This window comes from Stegodyphus dumicola, chromosome 10, assembly GCF_044657685.1.
Source record: "Stegodyphus dumicola isolate Sdum_Otavi_A_Nest chromosome 10, ASM4465768v1".
Classification (NCBI taxonomy): Eukaryota; Metazoa; Arthropoda; class Arachnida; order Araneae; family Eresidae; genus Stegodyphus; species Stegodyphus dumicola.
The window spans coordinates 60,011,837-60,036,690 of NC_140777.1; the positions used below are offsets into that span (position 1 = coordinate 60,011,837).

At 30.9% G+C, this 24,854-nt stretch overlaps 1 protein-coding gene across 2 annotated transcripts in view; it reads right to left on the reverse strand.

The window, feature by feature from the left end:
• Nucleotides 1–24,383, reverse strand: part of Polr3E (RNA polymerase III subunit E) — an 83,668-nt gene extending 59,285 nt beyond the window's left edge. Inside the window, exons 1-5 of one of the 2 annotated variants that reach the window (XM_035348929.2) lie at nucleotides 24,224–24,383; nucleotides 23,947–24,072; nucleotides 12,321–12,436; nucleotides 7,626–7,708; nucleotides 1,646–1,741 (exon numbers count right to left, since the gene is read on the reverse strand). In XM_035348929.2, coding sequence (XP_035204820.1) covers nucleotides 1,646–1,741; nucleotides 7,626–7,708; nucleotides 12,321–12,436; nucleotides 23,947–24,072; nucleotides 24,224–24,280 — 478 coding nt within the window. In that variant the 5' untranslated portion in view covers nucleotides 24,281–24,383. The remainder of the gene's footprint in view (nucleotides 1–1,645; nucleotides 1,742–7,625; nucleotides 7,709–12,320; nucleotides 12,437–23,946; nucleotides 24,073–24,223) is intronic. The other variant, XM_035348924.2, reaches the window with a different exon arrangement.
• Nucleotides 24,384–24,854: the final 471 nt, after the last annotated feature.

Consider the following 24,854-nt stretch of genomic DNA (forward strand, 5'->3'; position numbering starts at 1 on the left):
CATTCACCAAACATTGCTCCTTCAGATTTTTTTCAATTGATGATGTCTGAGCAGTGCTTCACATCATATGAAAATACCAAAAATTGGGTTGCTTTGTAGATAGCCTCGAAAGATGAAGCATTCTTTTGACACGTTATTCATATGCTGTCAGAAAGATGGGAAAAAATAGTGGCTAGATATGGACGATATTTCGAATAAAATATAATGTACCATTCTTTCCCAATAAATTCTCAATTTTTGATTTAAAAAAAAAGGCAGAGGCTCCTGATATTACTGACTACTTCATACTCCTGATATTATTGAATACACCTACATACTTCAGTTATTTGAAACATACTGTGTATCAGGGATTCCTGGCTGAAAATAATATGCCCTTTAGAGGCACATCTGATATTGTAGGAGCTATAAGAACAATATTTATAAATTTGGAACAACAGATATATATTTACACTTTGACAATTTTATTTGTAGTGTTAATTACAAACATGGCTGACAAAGAGAAGAATGAGAGAAAAAAATTATAAAGCACTTGAATTTAGAATATCATTTTTAGATTCTTTCTGATAATTTGCCTGCTCTCTTGAAAAGTATTCCTGTGGCAGTGAATTATGTCATCAAAATAAACAACCCATAATGTCACCCAAATGTCTCTATAAAGCAGCAACCCAGCTATGTGAACACATGGCAGATGAATGTAGACTTCCACCTTCAAATTCGACATCATTTTTCAGAGTGGTGTTTATTTCTGCATTGACTACACTTTTTTTTTTTTTTTTTTTTTCTTCTAAGGAATTACAATGGAATTGTTAAGTCTGCCGCCTGATGAAAAAGGAAGCACTGCATTTCTTCAAAAATATGATATTTTGTCTAACAGTAGATAGCACAAAAAACAGCATTATGTAAAGGATGGAAAGGGAAAATATCCAAATTAAATTAGAGTGTTAGGATACTATTGCAAATAAAAGTTAGTATTTTGACTTACATATTTTTTATGTTACATATGTATGCATATGAAATTTAAGCTCATCTTAAGACTTGCATTAATATTGTTAAAATATAACTAATTTTTAATTGCCTGTTTTATACTGAAATAACTATTTTAAATTAGCAACAAAAATTTTGACACCTTAATAATAACATCCATTAATTTTTCAAACACCACATAAAAATTCATTTTAATTAAATCATTTTCAGAATAGAATTTATTAAAGATTAAGAACAACTTTCACAGCATATAAACTGTATCTTTCAGAAAGAAGGCATGAATCAGTGCAATCATAATTCTACCTAAATTTTCGAAATGATTTTACTAATACTACTAGAATATTAAAAGATTAGCACCACGGATTCAAAGATGAATACTATTATTATGCTCAATGTATTAACCACCATTTTTTGTAAAATAGTATATTCATTTAGTGCAGCATCACTAAAAGAGTGGTATAATTCAAGTCTGTCATTAACTGTAATTTAAATCAGACAATGAAATGAGATTAAAACTATGTAATCACAAAAAATTTACCAAGAAAATTATCTGAGCATTATTACAAGTCAAATATACTATTTGTGATCGATGAATTACACAAATAATTCTAAAAAATTCACCATTTCATATATAAATTGATAAATAAAATGGCTAACTTACCATTGCCCTTCTTTGCTTGAGCCTCCATTTTATCCATATAAGTAAAACTAGGTCGAAATTCCACAACAGAATGCAAAGGAGTTATATGTAGTTCACCTAGATAAAAACACTAAACACCATAAATAGTATGTAGTAAGTTACATTTTATTTCATTTCATAGTAAAATACATTCCTTAATCTAGGGAGATGCATTCAGCATCATATGCTAAAGGCATTTTGATCCACTTAATTGATAATTTAATGGCCAATTAAAATAATCAAGAACCACATTATAAAAAGTAGCTGATGTCACACTTATAGATTTTAAAAATAATTTTTTTAGACTTCAACACTAAGAGTATAAACCTTTCCAGTCAATTATAATTTTATTCAGATGTCAGATATCAATTATTACAGTCAAACTTACAAAATGCCAAAAATAGTAACTTTTCTTTTTCAAAACTCCCTCCCCCCTTTTTTTAAAAAAATGTTTACCATCATTGTCCAGATTAACTCTGGCTCTAACACTAATTCCCAGTTTTTCCTTAATTATTTAGCAGAAACACTTATTAATTATCACCATTCTGTATGTGTTAAACCTTTGTCATTTCAACACCCTATGGAATTCTAAAAGCAGTTATTTTTGCTTATCATGGAAGTAAATAAATATCTCAGTGTGACACTGAATTTGGCTTCTTTTACCTCTTTAAAAATATAAGTGCAAATTACCTTTGATAATTCTTGGCTCTTGATATAATAATGTACCTGCAGTTGCAGAACTTGAGTTACATAATAAAACACGTTGTTTCATTGTTTCATAATAAAACACGAATTGTTATTTATATGATTTCATGCAAATAAATGTAGTTACATATTTCAAACCAACACTGATTTGGAAAATTAAATATACTTTTGCATCTTTGCTTATATAGGAAACATCTTCTGCTTGTATAGAACAAAAATAAATGTAAACATGAAAATCAAGGATTTTATCAAGAACATGTAAAACTAGTACAGAATTTGTCAAATTAATGCAACATAAAAATACAGAACATGATGTGATAGTTAAAATTTCATGCTCATTATTAACATTAATGGAACAGCTGAGAAATACTAAATAATTTCTAAATATTCTTTATTTCACACATATACGGAAGCATGAAAACATCTCCATTACTGTTAGCAATATATCAAAGAGCAGAAAAGCATTACTATATTGTTTACATTTAAATTCAAGCCATAATGAAAAATCTTGAAACAGTCAAGTTTCAACAATAAAAACAAACACTATGGAAACATGGTCCATAAAATTGCTAAGAAGTGTTTCATAGAAACCGCATTAAGATAACACTCCTCATATATATTTTACAGCATTTTAAATTCTCCTTTTCGTGGCTGTAAGCATTTGGCTGATTTATAAAACTGCAGCTAGTGAAGTAAATATAGCCTTGGCCAAAAATATTAGACATCCCACATTTTAAAGATGCCTTTGAAAATATTAGTCGGATACAAAAATGTTTATTTTTACACAATTGTTAACTTCTTTTTAAAGTTATTAAAATTTATTAAAAAAAATAAAAGCAAACAAACAAGTCAACTTTTAATTCATTGTTATTGTTTCCTGGGTATTTGTTTTTTGTTTTAATAGAAGTTCTGGAATTGTGTTGTACTAGTTAGGCGATAATTTTGAAACTAAAGCAATTTGATATTAGAAAAGGCAAAGAGAAAAATATTTGTGTGGCATGGATGCACTCAACTGATGTTTATTAATGTTCAAAAATGTTTTTACCTAAAACATTGTGTCCAGTGAAGCTTCTGGTTAATTTTATTATCTGATTTATTTTGGTAACTTTACTGCTCATGTTATGAAACATAAATTTGTTGGTTTTAATTTGTTTTAAATTTTATTTAATATTATTTATTTATTGTATAAAATTAATTTAATCTTATTGCTGAGTCTCAAAATGAATATACAATTTTTTTTTTTTTTTTTTAAGTTGAATTCATTCTCTACTCTTTAATTCTCCTATTCTCATTCCTATGTCGAGTTTTAAGCATTCGCTTTACCTGATTTGTTAAGAGAATCGAAGGTTACTAGTTCTTACAGAAAATGGCGAGATAAAGAAAGACAACACTGTCAAATTGTCAAATCTAGTTTTGAAAAATCTCCAGATGAGACAGCCCCAAAATTTTAAATTTTAATATACTTTAAACGCGTTGGATGTTCTGCATTCATGTATTTAACAACAATAAACAAACCTTTAGCATAAATATCAAAGAAATTTGTAAAAACAAATTTTAAATTCTACAAGAGTTATTGGGAACTATCAATATCAAAAATTTCAATTGTAATTCAACTGTGTTTTTAAAAAAATCTTTTTTAAGGTACTAATAAAATGTAATCCTAATGTTTTTAACATCACTACTAAAAATATTAGAACTTTTTAACAAATATTAGAGAATTTAAGGCACTCATTTGCATTAAATTTGTTTTGCTTAGTATTTTGTTACATTAGTAAATATCAAAACCATGGCAAGATTATGGCCATGTTCAAATGACTCACATATACATCGTGGCTGCAATAACTCCACAATTGCTTTTAATATGCATCAAAAGGCTTATCTTTTTCAATGGATTTCCACCACATGAATTTAGAATGATATTACTCTGGATCATTGGTTTACAACAAGGGTGGTACTGCCCATGATGCTGAGGGGTGGTGAACTTGTTTTAGGTGGTAGGGGGGTAGGTATGTTCTGGGCAGTAGGGAGCATGTTTTAGCATTCGAACATAATTTTAAAACTCACACAAAATTTATTAAATCACTTATCCAATTTACACCATTTGTACCAGCAATAAAACAAACTTAGGCGACTGCTCATGCTGAGGAGAATTTATATTCTAGGGAGGATAACATTGAAGAACTTGACGCAATGTTTTTTCTGCGATCCCAACCAGCACAGCACATGTATCAGCTATTTCCACATGCCATTAATCACAGCATATTCATTCAGCGTCCTTTCAATGTTGCTTTCAATTAGCGTTGGATTTGACTATTGTTTCTTGTGCTGCTTTTCATTCACTTCATTTCTGGTATTGTCCCTCAGTTTTGACTTACTTTCATTGTTTATTTGGGCAGCTACCTAGGTAATTGCACTTACTAGTTCTTTATCGTGATCATGAATTATTAATTTTGAGAAACAGTTATCCTTCCCTCATCACATTTTGTCACCAATACAGTTCCACGTATTTGAAGTTTGGATTCATTCCTTTGCCATTCACAAAATTCAATGGAATTAATTTGCAGTTTAAAGATGAAGAGCTCAATTTAGTCACAACAAAATCTGTTATTTCTGCCTTCCTAAAAAATCTCACTTAGTGGAAGCAGAATTTTGGTAGAATGAACCAAAATTCAGCCTGTTCCCGATCTGGTCGGATCTACACAAGAGCAGTGAAATCCCATTCCATGAAACACAAACTTATTGTCAACACCTTGAGTCTTTGCACAAAGACTTGAGTGTTTTGAGGATATCTTGTTCCTGAAAGTCCCTCAATGGATCATGAACCCTTTTATGAATATTGAGAAAGCAGAATTTCAGTTTCAGAAAGAACTAGTCAAACTTAAAACTAATGAAACTTTGAAAGCCAGTTTCCAATATGGTGATTGTCTCACGGAATTTTGGCTTCAAAAGTAGCATCAGTCACCTGTACACAGGACTGTGGACTAGCGACAAAATATTTTTAATTGCCTTCCCTTCTTCCTATCTTATCGAGCGACGATTCAATGCTGTGGCCGACGTAATTACAAAAAAGAGAAGTCAACTCCAAATCGTGAAAAAAGGGGACTTGCACTTCATCTCCCTAAAAATATTGAACTGAATGTTGAGAAACTGGCTCTGAAACATCAAGCACAAACATCCCACTGATCAAACTCGATTTTTTCATTGATATTACTCGTATTGTTTATTTTTTTATTACTTTATACAAAATAAAAAATTTTTAAACATGAAAGAGCATTTAAGAATTAATTTTTGGTATTAGTCATTTCAGTTTTAAACCTCTGACTGCTCAATTTGTGGACTGAAATAGCTTCCAATTTTTTTTTTTTTCATATTTTAAATCTATCTCTCTATATATAGGAGAGCTGAAAAATGCACTTTTACTTTCTATATTTTTTATATAGATTTATATCATGAGAAACTAAGTTGCCAGAAAAACCAAGCTCAGATATCACCAAAAAAAACCTTTTTTTAAATAAATTTCAGTCAAATTACAGTTAATTTCTATTTATTGTATAATATAAAAACATAAAATGTATAAAATTTAAGAAAATATAAAGCGCTGAAAGCAAAATACCTCAGAAATGCAGTTTAGTAGAGTTGAAAACACGGTTCAAGGCAAAGTCCAACTTCACAGTTTTTGCACCAGATTCAATAAATCTAATTAATAATCAATCTAATTATTAATCTAATTAATAATTCAATAATTTAATTAAATAATCAAGATAATCGCTGAACGTTTTCTAGCAGCCATTTCTGTAAGAAAAAAGCGGCAAAAAGTGACGTTTGAGCACTAATACCACGTGCCTTCAAAATGCCACAATTTAGTGGACAACTAATGATATCTGTTGGCCAAAGCGCAAACTAAATGCCTAATACTGTATATAATTTATTTCAATGGTTAAACGGGAAAAAAATGGGATGCGCTCTTCAATAAAGGAAGAAAAACATATGCCCGTGGTAATCGTGGGATAAGCAAATTTTGCTACATTTGAGTTGCCCATGGAAATTGCAGGATGATCAGCCAGAGGGTTACTTTCCACAGCAAAAGTATCGAGATAACAAATTTGGTGTGCAAGTTTATTGAAAAAAAAATTGCTTAAAATTTTTGCCTTTTATAATTTAGGAACCCTTTCTTTCCCATACCCTAAAGTACAGGATATTCAATAGTAGATAGTGTTGAAAAATTATTCACTCCTTAGGGGACAGCAGCTTTAAAAAGGTTGAGAAACACTGCTCTAGATGATGTTTGAACTGTTACCTTTTTGCTTTTTGTTCAGCCATTTAACTGAGCCCCACAATTTTTCCACATTTGGGGTATGAGCTCCCGTTGTTGGATAAATAAAATTAAACATGTGATTTACAGTTAAATGGCTGGAACCAGGCTTTTCAAGCTCATCTGTTTTATAGGCTCACCAACAATCTGACTATACTGTCAATCTTTCTACAAGTGGTCTACAATCGTTGATATAAGAATGCTTGTTTCCCAATATGAAACCTGAAAATATTAAACATTCTCACATCTTAAAGAAGAAGAAAGTACTCACCACTTTCACAGCATAGTCCACTAAATATCCACTGCTGTGAAGTACCCTACCAGTGTTGTTTTTCATCACATGAACAAACTTTTGTGAATTTCGACTATCTTCCCAGGGCATCTATACATCCTTTAGGTTGTGAAAGTAAATTTAGAAAACAAACCTCGCTCATAAATTTATTCCAATCAACTGTGGTATTTTGACACATGTTGAGCTGTTTATTGCTCCACTTAAACAATGTTAGTTCCTCTGCACAACTGTAGCTGAAATGCAGTGCAGTTAGCAATGATATTCTGGAACAACTAAACTAGCTGTCAACTTTACATTTTGCACATCCACATACTTTCATTTCATTTTGCAGCCATTTACAGATATTCCGTTGTGAGGTAATACATCTTTTTCCTGGAAAAATGAAATGGCATCTTCCTCACTCGTCAGTAAATTAAAAATTGTCAACACCTTTTTACAATGTTTGCACTAAAAAGGACTATAACAGTATCAGGTGGTTCATCAAACAGAAGTCAAATGTAAAAGTAAAACTTTTTTTTACATAGATTAGAAGTTTATCATGGGGGCCGAGAAAATCAAGTAGTATCAAGACATTATTTCTACTTTGCATCATAATTACAATAAATAAAATTAAAATTATTTAAAGAAAGATATTAAATTTAACATAATCTAACCTTTTCTGAGGTAGCCAACTGCATAGCTTTCTATAGCAGAACCAGCTTTGGTTGCAGAAAGAGTATATTTATCCATAAGAGAGCTGTTAATGAAAATCTAATTTGAAATTACAAAAAACAAAGCAATGGAAAAAAAAATAACAAGCACACGCAGAAAAATTAAAAAATTCAGCAAAACACAGATTAAAAATCTGATGTGAAAATCACATGACACTTGCATGAAGTATTTATTAAATTACATGCATTTTTTGCTGCACTTCACTTAAGCCTTTTTCCTCGAATTATTCTGACTTAATTAATCTGACTTAAAGATTGCAAATTTTTTTAATTACATATCCTGGTAAATTTTTGTCACACTCATTTCTTGAACATTTTACGATATTAGAAACTCAAATTTAAATAATTATTTTGAATAAAGTAAAGAACATTATTTTTTCAGGGAAAATTATGAAATCATAATCTGATTAATTCTTATATTTTTTAATTATTTTTAAAATGTTAAGAATTTTAAAATTATATTGAGAAAGAAGTGAATATAAAAAATAAGGGAAAATAATTTTGAATACTAGGACAGAAAATGGATATAATAATTGTGTTTGGAGTATAATGTAGATATATTTAATATTTTGATAGTGAATATTGTTATAATGGATATAGATATATGACAAATTTTAAAAATTGAATTGATTATGAGGAACGTCAAAAAAGTAGTTTGAAATTATGTTAAATAATGTTAAAATTTATAGATAATTGTATGTTAAATACAAAGTATGTTGAGGAAGTACTGGTTCAGAAATAGAGACCTACTGTTCCCTTTTCCCTCTTCATACAAGATAATGTTGAATGCTCTCATTTTATGATTAAGAGCAATTTTTTTATATATCATTATATTTTTATTGGAATATATTAGTGCAGTTCTCAAAGGCCAGTTACCTTGTACAAGGAGTAAAGGTTTTTGTTCAAGTAACTGCCATAGCAACCCTTGGCCAATGGTGCAGAACATACCAATTGGTTCAAGTAGATATGATGACAGAAATGTTTATTTTGAAGTACTGCAGGGCTTTCCAGTTTAGTAAAATAAGGAACTCAAAATGAAAAATAATAGCATACAATTTCAGCAAAAATTAAATTAAATTAATGTTAAATACAAAGTATGTTGAGGAAGTACTGGTTCAGAAATAGAGACCTACTGTTCCCTTTTCCCTCTTCATACAAGATAATGTTGAATGCTCTCATTTTATGATTAAGAGCAATTTTTTTATATATCATTATATTTTTATTGGAATATATTAGTGCAGTTCTCAAAGGCCAGTTACCTTGTACAAGGAGTAAAGGTTTTTGTTCAAGTAACTGCCATAGCAACCCTTGGCCAATGGTGCAGAACATACCAATTGGTTCAAGTAGATATGATGACAGAAATGTTTATTTTGAAGTACTGCAGGGCTTTCCAGTTTAGTAAAATAAGGAACTCAAAATGAAAAATAATAGCATACAATTTCAGCAATACTAAAACTATATTTATCATGTTAAAAAGTACATTTTTAAACATGGGAATTGGTTACGTTATAAAATTTTGAAATTTGTTGTGATTATTTAAACTAAGTAATGGTTTTCAAAATTTTCATATTTGTGATATTGTGTGAAAGGTTTAGAAATGCCTTTACTGAATAAATATGACTATGTGCCTCTAAAAAAATGACTTTTGGACTTGAAAATTTAACACAGCTCTAAAATCTTAATCAGCTCTTTTTCAATCACTTAAATAATTATATTGGTCAAAATTTTATTATTTGTACTTTCCAAGATTATATTTCTCTTCATCTACTACTTACTGTTTTAATGCTTTTCCTTTAAAAATGCTTCTCTATCATCAAGCCATTTTCTCTTTTAACAGGAAGGGAATACGAAAGATAAAAAATATGAAAATATAAATTGTAATTTAAATTATCAATATCCCATTAATGCCTAATTTTAATTTTTCCCCTTCTCTATTCTAAAAAAGTAATCATTTTTAATGAATGATGCTATTTTAAGACTAATCCACATCATACGACTCTTACATAATGCTGGTGATATAAATGGAACTAAAACTCTGCCAATAATAATTTCATAGTATTTATTATTAGCTATCTAATCAAGTGCACTGATACCAAAACTAACTCATTCTGAATTACGATTTCATTGTGAACAGAACCAACATCCTTAACAGGAATTTGTTTAAGTCAAACACTCTGTTAACCCATTAGCGGCTGGTGTTGCGTTGATGCAACGGTCAAAATAAATGCTTATATAAATATAACTACCAGCAGATGATTTTGTGTAGGGAATATTATGAAGATTATTTCTGTAAAAAAATATTTGCCTTCAACAATCATTTTGTTTATAATAATTAATCTCATACTTTAAGCAAAATTTTCGACCGGGTATTTTTGCTGAAAATATTTAACGAAAGAATCGCAGTCTTTATGAGTGATTTATTTTTATTCAAGGTCACCATTTACCAAAACATTACGTCAATCAGATGTTTTTATTTGTGTTGGGAAGGAAGAGAAAACAGGTGTTGTGCTGATGCAACGTTAGCAGGAAACAGGTAATTTATCTCCTTTTTTAGTCATTCCTTTTGATGCTCTGGTTCATGTTTTGGTTGCTTTAAAAATGCCTAGAAGGAGGTATCTTTCATTAGAAGAAGCACTTCAAAGATTTTTTGATGATGAAACAGATGATGATAATGTTAATAATGACCAGAATGAAACTGATATTGTTGTTTCCCTAGAAGTTGCAGAAGCTAGTGATGGAGAAGAAGGAATGACAATGTTTTAAATAATAATAGTGATATTTTACCAAAAGTTGAAATTCACGTAAGAAGTAAGTTTCAGCCTTCTAAAAGCAGTTGTAGTCATACTAAAAAATTTAAAAAGCAGAAGACTGAAAACTTGAAGTGGATATAAAAGGAACGATCAGTTATGTCTCAGGAAGAACATGAAGAAAGAGATAGAAGAGACTATAAAAGACAAAATACAAGGTAAAACTAATGGACAGATTTTTTATTTTCTTTTTGGTTTAGACATTTACTCTCTTCTCGTTGAACAGACAAATATATATGCTCAGCAAAAAATTTGCCCAGAATTTATTGCATCTGAAGCCTATATGCGAAGATTTATTGGAATATTATTGCTTACGGGATATCATTCTTTACCTCAAGAAAAAATGTATTGGTCTTTTGATAAGGACATTTCTATTCCTGTTGTACGAGAATCGATATCACGTTTGCAGTACAGGAATATGAAGCAGAATTTGCATTTGACAATAATCAAATTGACAATACTAATAAATTATATAACGTGAGACCGTATCTAAACTTACTAAATATCACCACTTTTTACTACTGGAAATATAAAGTCTCTTTTAGATTTCAGACGTGAAATTGTATTATTCCTTTTGCAATCTCCTATTGAGAGTGTAGAATTAGCCAGAAATAGATCAGCAACAGGAAGACCTAGTAAATACAGCATTCAAAAACCACTGCATGGAGATGGTAGACATTTTATCGTAAAATCCGATGATAGCAAAAGACTTTGTTGTAGAGTGCCATAGCCAGACTGTTTATAGATGCAAAGTATGTAATGTAGCTTCACATCATGATTGTAATGAAGCTTTTTATGCCTGAATCTTTCAATTGAAATAATCTGTATTTGTAAAAGAAATATAATGTATACTTTAATATTAAATTAATTACAAGTAAAGTGATTTGTAGATTTATAAAACGTTATACAACTAAAAGGTAAACCTGCGCTCCACTCAAAGGAAACATCACACGAGTACAATCCTACTCACTAAACATCTGTAGTCTTATTCTGCTGACGTTGCGCGAACACAACACTCACTTTTTCCACAGTTAAGAGCATTTTTTTCCAATGTAAATTTATGTCATAAATGCTTAATTTAATATTTGTTATTTTTTTCATGAGAAAAGAATCATTCCTTGTAGTTTTGGTGGTTAATAAGTTATCATGAACAAAATTTTGATCCTGGCAGTTGTGTACATGATCTTATAGGAAGTTTAATTGATTAATGCATATTCCAGTTATCACGAGCTATGAATTATTATTCAGTCATCAGAATTTTTCATTTAACACAAAAACTTACTAACTTATATATATATATATATACTTGTGTATATAATCTTTGGGTCTATGAGTATCATCAACAAAATCTATTTTACCATAAGGAAAGAAATTTTGGTAAATTTTTCTCGTCAATAATTTTTAGTGCATTTAACTTAAATCTGTAATCATCGCCAAGCATAATGTTAACAGGAAAGGTTACCATACTCCTTTATTATTTAATTACTAACATAAAAAAATTGTTTAGGCATCACTACATAAGTCATTAGTCAAGTTTTTTATGTTTTGATAAACATGCGGTGATAAAAGGAAAGTACAATAAATAATGATCCACCAGGCTGGCGTCAGATCTATGATGTATCTGCATATGATGCTTATTATGCACAGAGGGGGGGGGGATCAAATGCGCATGCATAATTGTTGGTGGTGGTTTTGAGATCCGGATTTTAGATCATTCTGGATAATGGACGTCCGGATTTTGGATTTTGTACTGTATAAGACAGTAAGATAGTAATTTGACAAGAATAATACATTAAATAAAAAAAAAAAATACTTCCATGCTTGCAGTTACCTCTTGAAATATGTCTCACCAGACGCATTATAACCATCAACATTGAAAGCGATGCTTTCTCCTCTATCTTTATCATAATTTGGAGAAACAGTGTTAATGGCCATTTCAAATTCCACCTGAAATAAATATATTTATCAAAAACCTCTTGAAATCATAATATAATTCAATAAAAAATAGTACTTTCTTATTATTACATTCCAAATTATTTAAAAATACTAAGATATTTTGCAAACCATTGCCAAATGGCCACTAGTCCTAACCAGTGTCACTTTTAGTTTGTGAATCACAAGAACAGCTTGGATTACAGTTGCTACTTTGGCACAGTCCACTACAAATGAGATAATATGTTTGAAATTGTAAATTTATTGGTAATAGAAGAAATGGTGCATACATATTATCCTGTCGACCATGAAAGTTGGTTACCATGGAATCATGAAAGCTGGTGGAGATCCCGCCAAAGTTGTACCAATTGCTTATGTGGAATTCGGCTCTATTCTTATATGCGCCCTAAGATCACCAAATGTGGCGATATGCGTTCTACGCTGGTTTTTGGCATGATTGCGTGTTGTATGGCAACCCTTTTGACATTGAATACTCTTTTGCTGGAGTGTTTTAATTGCTCGTTGGTTTGTGTTGTGCGTGTTTTGAAATGGTCTATGCTGCAATGAGAGACGTGGTTGCAAGAGGGTCTGGGAGATTATTTATAATGGCTGTGCATGAAAGAAGTAAGGAAACGCTGATGCAGTGTATTATAGAGTGGATTGAGCCTTCTATAGTTAATTTTTTGGATGGCTGGAAATCTTATAAGGATTTGGGAAAAGAAGGTTTTGAACATTTATTTGTGAACCATAGTATGAATATTCTGGATAGTGTGTCTGGATGTCATATAAATACGATAGTCATTAGGTTGCAGCATGAAATTGGTATTTCTGCTGTTCGAAAAAGCATTCATTCATGGTAAGTGCATTTTATTTTATTCTTGTTCTTATTTTGTAGAATGTCATGTCCATTGTTTTTTAGTATGAATTTCTGTCGCTATTGTTGTTTTTTCTTAATTGTTTGAAATTTATTTTAGTTATTTAGTTTATTTTGTTGATTAGTGCATAGTGCCTAGATTGTGGAATTTGTAAACGTTTTTTAAAGTTGAAACAGAATGTTGTGTACATGGTATTCTTTGAAATTTATTGTTATGTTAATTTATTAAAGCGAGGTATGCGTAGTTCGTAGATTCTTTCGCTGCCTAGATTGTGCAATTCGTAGATGTTTTTAAAGTTGAAACAGAACACTATGTACATGGTATTCTTTGAAATTTATTGTTGTTATGTTAATTTATTAAAGTGAGCTGTGCGTAGTTCGTAGATTCTTTCGCTGCCTAAATTGTGCAATTCGTAGATTTTTTTTAATTAAAACATATTGCTGTGTACATGGATTCCTGTCAAATATTTTTGGTTAGAAACTTTATTTTTTTGCTATCTAAATTTTTTGTCAGATTTTTAGCTTAAATTGTGTGTTCAAAACGTGCTTTTTGCATGTGGGAAAACCACATTTTTGGAGACATTTTAGGCTTGAAGTTCAAAATGTAGACAAAAAATTTAGATAGTAATATGGCAACGTGGAGTTTCCCGCCAAAGCGCATACAAGAGTAGTTCCCGGAATTCTTGAATAATTTACGCCTCTTTATTTAATAAACAATCAATATTCAACCCACTTCGTGTTTGCACTTCATAAAATCTCTTTCATTGATTTCTACTACAATATAAAATCTTTAATCCGAACGTCCATAATCCGGACCTCAAAGCTACAAACTTTCTGCACATGCGCATATGCTTCTGGCTGTTCTCTGGATGATCTTATGTACCTGGGTATGGTTGGTATTCTTGATCCTTGTTGGTCCGGTGTAGCTGAAGCTATTCAGACTTTAAGTGGAAATGGTGCTTCTGTGAAAACGCTTACTGGGGATTCAGAAGATACTGCTTGTGCTATTGGTAAGTGATAATTTATAATACAGTCAAAAGTCTAATTCGAACGTCCATAATCCGGAATGATCTATAATCTGGATCTCAAAGCTACAAACTTTCTGTGCATGTGTAAACGCATAATGCATTTATACATGCGCATAATATGTTTATGCATGCGCATTTAATGTATAACGGACAGTATAAGCTAAGCTAAAATTATCTAAATATCTATTTCAGTTAATGTTGCAGATTGTGTTGTTCCTTAATCTTTTAATTGGATGTGGCATATTATTTTTTGCAGACTGTTAGAGCAATTTTATAAAAAGTAAGCTTGAACTTTCATTATGTCAAAAACAGTTTCCAATTCTAGAGCTGCCAAAGGATCTGCAAAGCGAAAGCATGTTTCGATGTCCATTAAACAAAAAGTGGAATTGCTGCAAAAAATGGATAAAGGCTTGAAGAAAGTGACAGAGAGATGATTTCTCTAACCATTCCGAAATCTGTTTCTCAATTTCACGCTGCTCCGTGGGGAGGGGGGGGGGAGTCACAGCGCGCAATGAACTGGAAGTTGATCTGTCAGCACTATCCTCATCTTCAAGGCAGATGTTTTTATTTTATTTGGCTTATAATTCCTTACTAAATGTAGTATTTCATCTCGATGTATTCCATCTTTGATATGATTTAAATCAAATTCATCATCATTATAAATATCACGAATACACATCAAATAATTTTCTGGTTGCAATTTTCTAATTTCGACTATGCATAATATATGCTTTACACATACGTGCATTAAAAGAAATGTTTAATAAAGTAAACAAATAAATATTAAGCTATTTTTGTAAATTTTGATACCCTTTAGATCATAATTGCTCTTTATTTCATAAATTATGGTTTCATATTTTTAATTGTATAATTTCTGCATGCCATCTTACCAGATTTAAATTAATGATCTATAATCCGGAAAAACCCCTAATCCAGAATCGCCGAAGTCCCGACAAGTCCGGATTAAAGACTCTGTACTGTATTTTGTTATGCCTACAATTTTAACAGAAGATATTTTTAGAATGCTATGAGTGCCAACTTCCATTCTATTACTGTTTTGTCAGCCACATGCTGCTGACCATATCATGTCCATTAATACACACTTTTTTATGGTATGATCCCATAATTTGAAAATTCCTTGCTGTTCTGTAGAATGTAGGTTCCCAGTTCCCCCCCCCTCCATGTTTTTTTTAATACAAGAAAAAATAAACAGCAATAATAATTTATATCCTCGTTCATAAAAATGAAACATGGCTTCAAGAATTGGAATCAATTGGGGTTTACTTCAAACAAAAGCATATATGATACAAGTGCGTTGTTATTTCCCATTTACCCATAAATGATGCTAGATAGTGCTGCCTGGAGACAGCTTCACAGTCAACAGGATAATATATAAGTACCTCGGAAGTCCTCAGATTAAGCTTAGATTATTTGAATTGGATATGACAACAGCTGCGCCTATGAGAAAATGTAACTTTGTGAAAAATGTTCAAAAAGAAAAACTGGCTTACATTTATGTTACACACAGAAGAAACTGCAAAACGCCAAGCCATTTACCTCAAATCAAATTTGGGTTAAACTACTAATATTCAGTGCTTGAGACAAGAATAAGTTTTTAGTTCATTAAAAGCAATCACAGAAATATGACAACTTCAAAATGTATACAAAAAGTAATGTTTTTGCTATAAAATTCTTTTTCTTTAATTAGTAATAATATTGACATGTTTAAATAACAGGAGCCATAAAAATAAAGCACCTTCAATTGATGGTAATCATCTGATTGTTAATGAAGTAATTCATCTAAGTTCTAAAAAAAAAAAAGTATTCATTTTATAGTCAGTTAATGCATATACACGTACAGCTGGCCCTCTATTATATGCTCATTTAAAGTTCAAGCCATACTAGTTTTAAATGTGTGTTTAGGGAAATGCATACTCATGCAGCATGTGATAATGCATTTAGTCTAAGATGAGGATTTCACACAATAATAAAAGCTGTAAAATGAAAAAAAAAATATAATAATAAAATAAATATGAAGTATTTGTACAGAAAATGGTTGGTTATAAAAGGGGTATAAAAATCATGCACTAGGTATTATTACAATCACCTTAGAAGAATACAGAAAGTTTCAGAATTCTCCAAACTCTGGCAGGCAACCAGAAAAAAATTATTCAGGTTTGACAACCAACATCACCATTTTCATATATGTTTTGTTGTACTTATGTATAAGTAAAAAAATTCATTACAAATTTTTGTGATTAAAAAATACCATATACATTATTGCTTACCAAATTATTCTGCTTGCATAATTTCAGGTAAAACTGAAGCTTTTTTAAGTAATTTCATAACAATCACATGGGGAAACTACAGTAATATTTTAAGTATTTATATATATATATTTTAAGTATTTTAAGTACAATATATTTTAAGTACAGTTATATTAGTACATTTAAAATAACAAATTTTTCCCCATTGGTTTTGAAACAAATTTCAATTTCTTTCTAGCACATGCAAGCATCAATGAAGAATGCAGAATGATATATCTTAAAACCAATAATTTTATTTAATCTGATGACAACATTTAACAGTATGTTTTCATTTTTCATATTAGAAGGCAGCATTCTATAAAATCAAAAATTCTGTTATTGTGAAAAATATCAACATAAGAATTAATTAGATTTATTGAAGTCAGAGGCCCTGAAAAATACTAATTTTAGAAAAAATTTACTTAAGAAAACATCTTTTCATAAAACTTCAGAAAATTGCATACAGAATTAAAATATGTGATTTTAATTATTCTTTTCATCAACTTATATTTTTTATCGAAAAACTTATTTCCATGACTAAAAAAACAGAATCCCTCCTTCATGCAGTTAAGAATTAATAGTTTTTGTAAAAGCAATTGGTATAAAAAAATGCAAAACCCTTTTTATCGCAATTTTAATTTATGTTCTTTTAACAGTTATAATACCATTACAATGAACTACCAATTTACAGGATGTAGATTACCTCAGCTGCAAATCAACTTCAGCTAATATTCCTTTGGACTAAAAATTTTAAAAACAGCCTAGCTTTAGAATTTCCGATAAATAGTTTCACATGGTGGAGGTAATTTTTTTTTTTTTTCGTACCAGTGTTGCCATTGCTCGCTTTGAAATCATTGAGTCTATTAATCAAAAATTCTTTAAAGTTTTACAAAATCTGAAATACACAATAAAATATTTAAACACTACATATCTTTAGAATTTCTGATAGACAGTCTTGTGCATTATAGATAAAAATGTTTTTCTTTTACAGTGTTACCATTGCTCACATTGAAATCACCCCGTTTGTTAATAAAAAATTCGTTAAAGTTTCACAAAATGTGAAATACACAATAAAACAAGGTCAAAATTCGCATGCTGATAAAGTTAAGACTGAATTATATTAATTTAGTTATTGACTATACTTACGACTATTTCCCGCACATATTCAAGACTTATCCAAGTCTCAAATAATTTAAATTCCCACATATACTTAAGGCTACATATTTTGCCGCCTAGTACAGTTTCTAAAATTCAGAAATTCTGATGCCAAGTGCCTCGCTAAGTTCTAAAAATTTTGCCACCCTTAGATTTTATGTCCTAGTGCCTTCCCTACATTTTAAAGATTTTAGCATCCCTTAATTTTGTTCTCTGTTCTCTAAAGTCTAAAAATCTTGCCTCCCTAAATCCTGTTGCCTGTTGTAGCTGCAATTCTGACACCAGTCAAAGGCTCAACTGAATAACAAAGCAGTTGTTCTCAATTCAAACAGCACTAAATATTATCTTTTGGCCTACGAATATCATTCATAAAATCTAATTTTTGCATAATGAAAGAAATTTTTATTAAAGTTCTCCTCATCAATAAATTCAACACTTTGCAGTTGGGTTAGCTCAAGTCTGTCATCATAACCAAGCATAATGCCAATATAAAAGGTTACAAAGCTCTTTGGTATTCAATTACTAGTATTAAAAACAAAACATAAGACAAAGATAAAAAATATTTAAAATTGTTTAGCCGTTGCTGCATGAGTCATTTCTCAAACTAGAGTGTACTGACAGTCATGTAGTGATGAAAGCAAAAAATAATAAACAATGATTCACCAGGCTGGCATCAATACCAAAGTGGAATTAAGAAATGGGACTTTCCACACATTTTATTATGAAAAAATATCAAATGCACAAACATAAAACATTTCTCAAAAAGGGGAGAAAAAGTTGCTAAAAATACAAAGGTCTGTACTTTAAATCATTCCAGATACTGCATGTCTGACTTTTGGATTTTGTACTGTATTTGCTCTCTTTTGGTGAATTTTTTTTTCCTTCGTTAACACCTTAAGTATCTTTACAAATTAATAACATTTTAAAAGTAATAAAACACAAATTTGGTTAGAGTAGATTGAAATGTGTCCCTTGTATAATTGCAAAGATTTTGTTTCATTTATGGCAACCTAAGTAGTTGAATGTTATAGAAACTCTATTATGACGTACTCTGTTGCGTGATTGCTGTAAATTTTAAATGACAGGGAAAAGATTTGTAAGGGCTTATGGTGTGTGTTCGTTAGGAAGTACATTGCTTGTTTTGTGGTTTAGATGGAAGAATGGCTGAATGTGGTAAGATCAATTTGAAGTTTCTGTATGATTTGGAATGAAGGGTGAAAAGTGTATTAATTGACTGGTGTGTAAATGAAGGTTTACTGGCTAATCTTTAGAATATGGTAACAGGTAGTTTGGCGACATTTTGGTAAGGCGATAAAGGTTACTAGCTAGGACTTTAGCAATAATTTCAGAAGTACACAGTTCGAATCACAGATTATTTTTTCTCAGAGAAATGAGAGATCATGAGACATGTCGTGTGACATTTTCCGGAAAATTCCGATCGTGATTTTAGCTAATAAGCACTTAGAAACAATTTCGCTGCTAAAGTGCAGAATCGCCCACTTATTTGTTTGGAGCTTTATACAAAAAGTAAGAAGAATTGGATTTTTGTCAATTTTCTTTTACCTTTTTAAGTGAAAATAGGTTAATGTGTACATAGATAAAGTCAAGAGTGTGCGCAATGCCATTTTTGTGCAATTCTGGGATTTTTTTTAAAGTGAAAATAGGTCGACGTGTACATGGATAACGTGTATGTGCGATTCTTAAAAACGCGGCAAGGAGTTTGCGATTCTACACTTTCTCCTAATTTCGCACCTAACCTTGGTCATGATTAAGTATTTTTGTTACATAAAAGTTTTAGTATCTAGTACAAGCGTAATTCGGCTAGCAGATTGTTGAAAAAAAATGTTGAAGAAGGAAAAAAAAAAAAAAGTGCCTTTACTTCACGAACACAAAATGGCGTCCAAACAAAAACTAGCAGGTTGCTGTAGGGTTGGTCGCCAAATTTTCGCCAAAAAATCGTGAAGTTACCATAATCCAAAGATTAACCGGTTTACTTAGTAGCCATTATAATGTCCTGTTTGTAGAAAGGAATTGTGTATGGTTGAACATCGGAGGATACCGGCACTACAGACGAGACTTTTTACTCTTATTTTTGTGAATTTATATGGCAATACCGACATACAGATTCTACTTCAGATAATTTTTGGAAGTCTTTGGATATTGTTAAGGAATTTTGTGTGCCACAGACTGAAAAACTCAGAAATTTCTAAATAAGGTAAGTGGATATTTGCTTTGCATAGTGGGCAGTTTTCGGATAACCGGCTCTTGGCGACCTCGCTACGGCGCCGGTGGTGGCGATTTCCGCCAAACCCGGCTACCGACCCCGACAACTTTCTGCTGACGTTTAGGTTATTGGAGAATCCGGAGTATCGGGAGGGATTTAGGGAAAACTTCTGTGTGCTCATATTGAAGGTCACATGACCATTTTTCTTCCCTTCTGCTGCGTGGTTAGAAGTTGTTAGAAGTTGAGAAGTTTGTCTCCTACTTGATCGGAGCGTAGGTAAATAAATAATAGTGTTAAATGCGAATTAAAACTGATAATTATAAATAAATAATAATGTTAAATGGGAATTAAAACCGATAATTATAAATAAATAATAATGTTAAATGGGAATTAAAACCGATAATTATAAATAAATAATAATGTTAAATGGGAATTAAAACCGATAATTATAAATAAATAATAATGTTAAATGGGAATTAAAACCGATAATTATAAATAAATAATAATGTTAAATGGGAATTAAAACCGATAATTATAAATAAATAATAATGTTAAATGGGAATTAAAACCGATAATTATAAATAAATAATAATGTTAAATGGGAATTAAAACCGATAATTATAAATAAATAATAATGTGGTTGATCTTTACAATATGGTAACTGGTAGTTTGGCGACATTTTGGAGGCGATAAAGGTTACTACCTGGGACTTTGGTAATAATGTGAGCAGTACTCAGTTCCGATTACGCATTGTTTTGTGTGAGGGAAATGAGAGATCATGGGACATGTCATGTGATATTAATGGACGAATTACGGTTCTTTAATCGGAAAAGGGGGGAAATCGGGAAAAAATCTGGAAGTTTTGTATTTGGCTTTATTCTGTGTTGTGTGAAACAGTGTTCGTGAATTTTTGGATCCCATGGCCGTAACTAAAGTGAATTCGAAATGGGTATTTATGTATGTATTAATTTAATGTATGTGCTCATTTATATTTTAAGTAGTGTTTTTGAATTTAATTATATTTTAATTAAATGATAGTTATTTTGTGAATTTTATGTTTGTAGGAATTTGGTATACGTTTTAGTTGAAGTAAACGTGCATGGAAATAATTTAAATTTTTGATACTAAGTATTTGTAATGCTTGTGGTATGAATTCGTTGGTGACGTGTATAATGTAATAGATGATTTAGAGGTTTTTGGATATTTTATTTATTTTATATGTGGAAATGTTCATATTTGGAAAGGGTAAATACTTTTTCGCGATCAGGTAATTTCATATATGTTCTTTTTACCGGGTTTAAAGATTGAGAAAATTGTCATGTATTTTCGTGAAATTTTTCTAATTTATGAGAAAAAAGCAGTGTACATGGATATAGTGAAGAGTGTGCGCAATGCCATTTTTGTGCAATTCTGGGATGTTTTTTTAAGTAAAAATAAGTCGACGTGTACATGGTTTAGTGATATTTTAATTAAATGATAGTTATTTTGTGAATTTTATGTTTGTAGGAATTTGGTACACGTTTAAGTTGAAGTAAACGTGCATGGAAATAATTTAAATTTTTGATACTAAGTATTTGTAATGCTTGCGGTATGAATTCGTTGGTGACGTGTATAATGTAATAGATGATTTAGAGGTTTTTGGATATTTTATTTATTTTATATGTGGAAATGTTCATATTTGGAAAGGGTAAATACTTTTTCGCGATCAGGTAATTTCATACATGTTCTTTTTACCGGGTTTAAAGATTGAGAAAATTGTCATGTATTTTCGTGAAATTTTTCTAATTTATGAGAAAAAAGCAGTGTACATGGATATAGTGAAGAGTGTGAGCAATGCCATTTTTGTGCAATTCTGGAATGTTTTTTTAAGTAAAAATACGTTGGCGTGTACATGGTTTATGTGTATGTGTTATTTTGAAAAACGCGTAAGGAGTATGGTATTGTGCACTTTTTCCCAATTTTGCAGTGAATATTTGTCATGATTAAGCAGTTTTGTTAGATAAAATTTCTAGCATAAGTGTAATTCGGCTAGTAGATTGTTGGAAGAAGTGTTCAGTAGATAAAAAGAAAAGAAACATGTCATTACTTCATGAAGACAAAATGGCGGCGGGGAAAAAAAATAGAGGGTTGCTGTAGGAGAGTTGGTCGCCAAATTTTCGCCAAAAAAGCGCTAAGTTACCATAATGTAAAGATCAACCAATAATGTTAAATGGGAATTAAAACCGATAATTATAAATAAATAATAATGTTAAATGCGAATTAAAACCGATAATTATAAATAAATAATAATGGTAAATGCGAATTAAAACCGATAAGCATAAGTACTTCCTCGCCCTATAGCGTTTCATGCAAAACATTTCACTCGTTAAAGTACACGTTAATTAAAATTTCTTGTTCTATTACTTTAGACTGAATTACAATTAGTAAGTTATCATATCATGCTTAGTAATATAACATTAACTATGTTGTACAACATTGAAGAAATAGGGAATGTCAGGCGTCATCATGTCAACATGAACAAGGGTAAGTTCAATTTTTCCTTTTGGCAGTTCAGAATTGTTTTCCCTGTCCACTTCCCTCGGATAGGGAAAACAATATTTGGCCGCCATCTTGGATTTCGAAATGCGCTTTTTGGCGCATTTCTGAAATCCAAGATGGCGGCCAAAAACTCGCCAAGAGCCAGGTATCCGAAATGAGCCGCGTAGTGCTTAGATGCATATGATGAATTTTCTTTTTTATGTTATTGTTTGATTTCAAATGCAGTTTATTGAGATTATGTATTTTTTGTTTGGCTCTACTGTAAAATTGGGAGCTCCTTTGAATTTTTAAGTGAAAAATTGATCAATGTGTACATGGACAAAATGTAGGGAGTGCACAATGCCGTGTTTGTGCAATTCTCTGAAGTTTTTTTAAGCGAAAATAGGTCAATGTGTCCATGGATAAAGTTAAGAGAGTGCATAATGCCAAGTTTGTGCAATTCTCTGATGTTTTTTAAGCGAAAATAGGTCGGTGTGTACATGGATACCGCGTTTGTGCAATCTTGTTATTTTGTCTTTTGTAGCTACACAAAGACAAAATAACAAGTCAAAGAATTGTACAAAGTCAGTATCCATATACTGCCAAAAATATTAATGAGAGTTTTGCTCTTCTCATTTAATTAATGTGGCAATTTTATATTAATAATATTTTACAGACACATGCATAACACATACTTGATAATGCGACACTGTCTACTCACAGTCATTCTTCAAAGAAACCAAAATTGCCTAGAACCATAGTGGGTTTGCTGTATTTAATTCTACATTAAGTACACGTTTTATACCTAAATTTTATATCACGTTTTATACATTAAGTAAACGTTTATACCTAAGTTCTAAAATGCAGTAACAGAATCCATAATTTATTTCCTAAAAGAGTATGTCATACACACATGAAAAGCGCGAGATGCCTATGGGGGTAAGAAGATCAATTTCTTTCCTTATTTCAAATGATTAGGTTAATGATATTATGTACAGTACTATCCCACGGTGTTTAGCACACAGAAATATTAAGCAAGGCATAATCAAAAAAGACTTATCACACACATAGTTCCAAACAAGTACACATATTCTACAAGAAATTTAGAACTCTGAAATTTATGGCGCAGGTTATATTCAATGGCTTAATCCTAGTATCCGGTGCACACGGGATTTGGCTACTTTTATGATGAGCAGTAAAAACGGGACATATACGATGAGTAGTTAACGGGTTAACGGGTCATTCAAAGAATATATATAGTTATACATATTATATACTATGTATATAGTGATAGTATATAATGTATAGTATATACATAGACGTTCTTTGGGTCATTTTTGGTGTTGGCGATAATTTTCAAAATCGCGCTAAGGCTGCACCGTATACTAGGATTTTACCTATTCAATAAATATATTTATTACCTTCTGTTGTTTGGGTTTGATTTTAGCAGATAAACATTCATCTTGAACTTCAATAGAAGAACTTTTCGTAGGGTAATGGAATAAATAAAGATTCCCAGCCAGAGTTTTCGATAAATACACATCTGTCTACATAGAGGGAAAAAATTTCTTTTTTTAGTAATACGTAAGAGTAAAACCTATTCATATTATCAGTAGTAAAATAATTTCTCACTGACAGACATAATACTTAATAACTGCCAAAATTAATCACTTCTCATTTAAACTAATTTTTACTAACTTCAAACACGACTTCGTCTACTTCAGCAGCTGAAGTAATGCCCTCACTTGCTTCCATGTGCAAAAGATTATTTTTAGAAAGTAATCTTCGTGTTATGAAATGTATAAGACGAATACAGTTTTAGTAAACAACAACTCACATGGCAATCGTCAGTAAAGCGTATTCACGTAACTGTTGCCATATTCACTTTAAAATTCCCTACTTAAAGAGCTTTTGCTATGAATACTAATAATCAGCTGTCCACTACTTTTTATTTCCAATTTTCTCCCACAAAACGCTACAATTTCACTCAAATTCTAGATCCTCAGTTGGTGGCTGTAATTTCTTTCATTTTATCTGATGAAGACAGTGCTGTACTCTAAGTTGTTTGGATTAGATAGTGTGATGTTTAATGATTTTCTGTTGTATGGGTTGAATTTGTGTAGTTATGTAGTAGTATTGAACTTTTGTTATTGTTATATAGTATTTTGAACCATGTTTTGCATTTGTCGTTTCTCTGTATTGTCAAGGATCCATTCGGATTTTCTTCATCTTGTCAGGTTCCGTCAAGGCCAACTGTTCCGTTCACCTGCCAGATGCCTTCGGCCTTTATCCCTCTCACTTTTCCATTCTCCGTTTTCTCTTCCGAGAT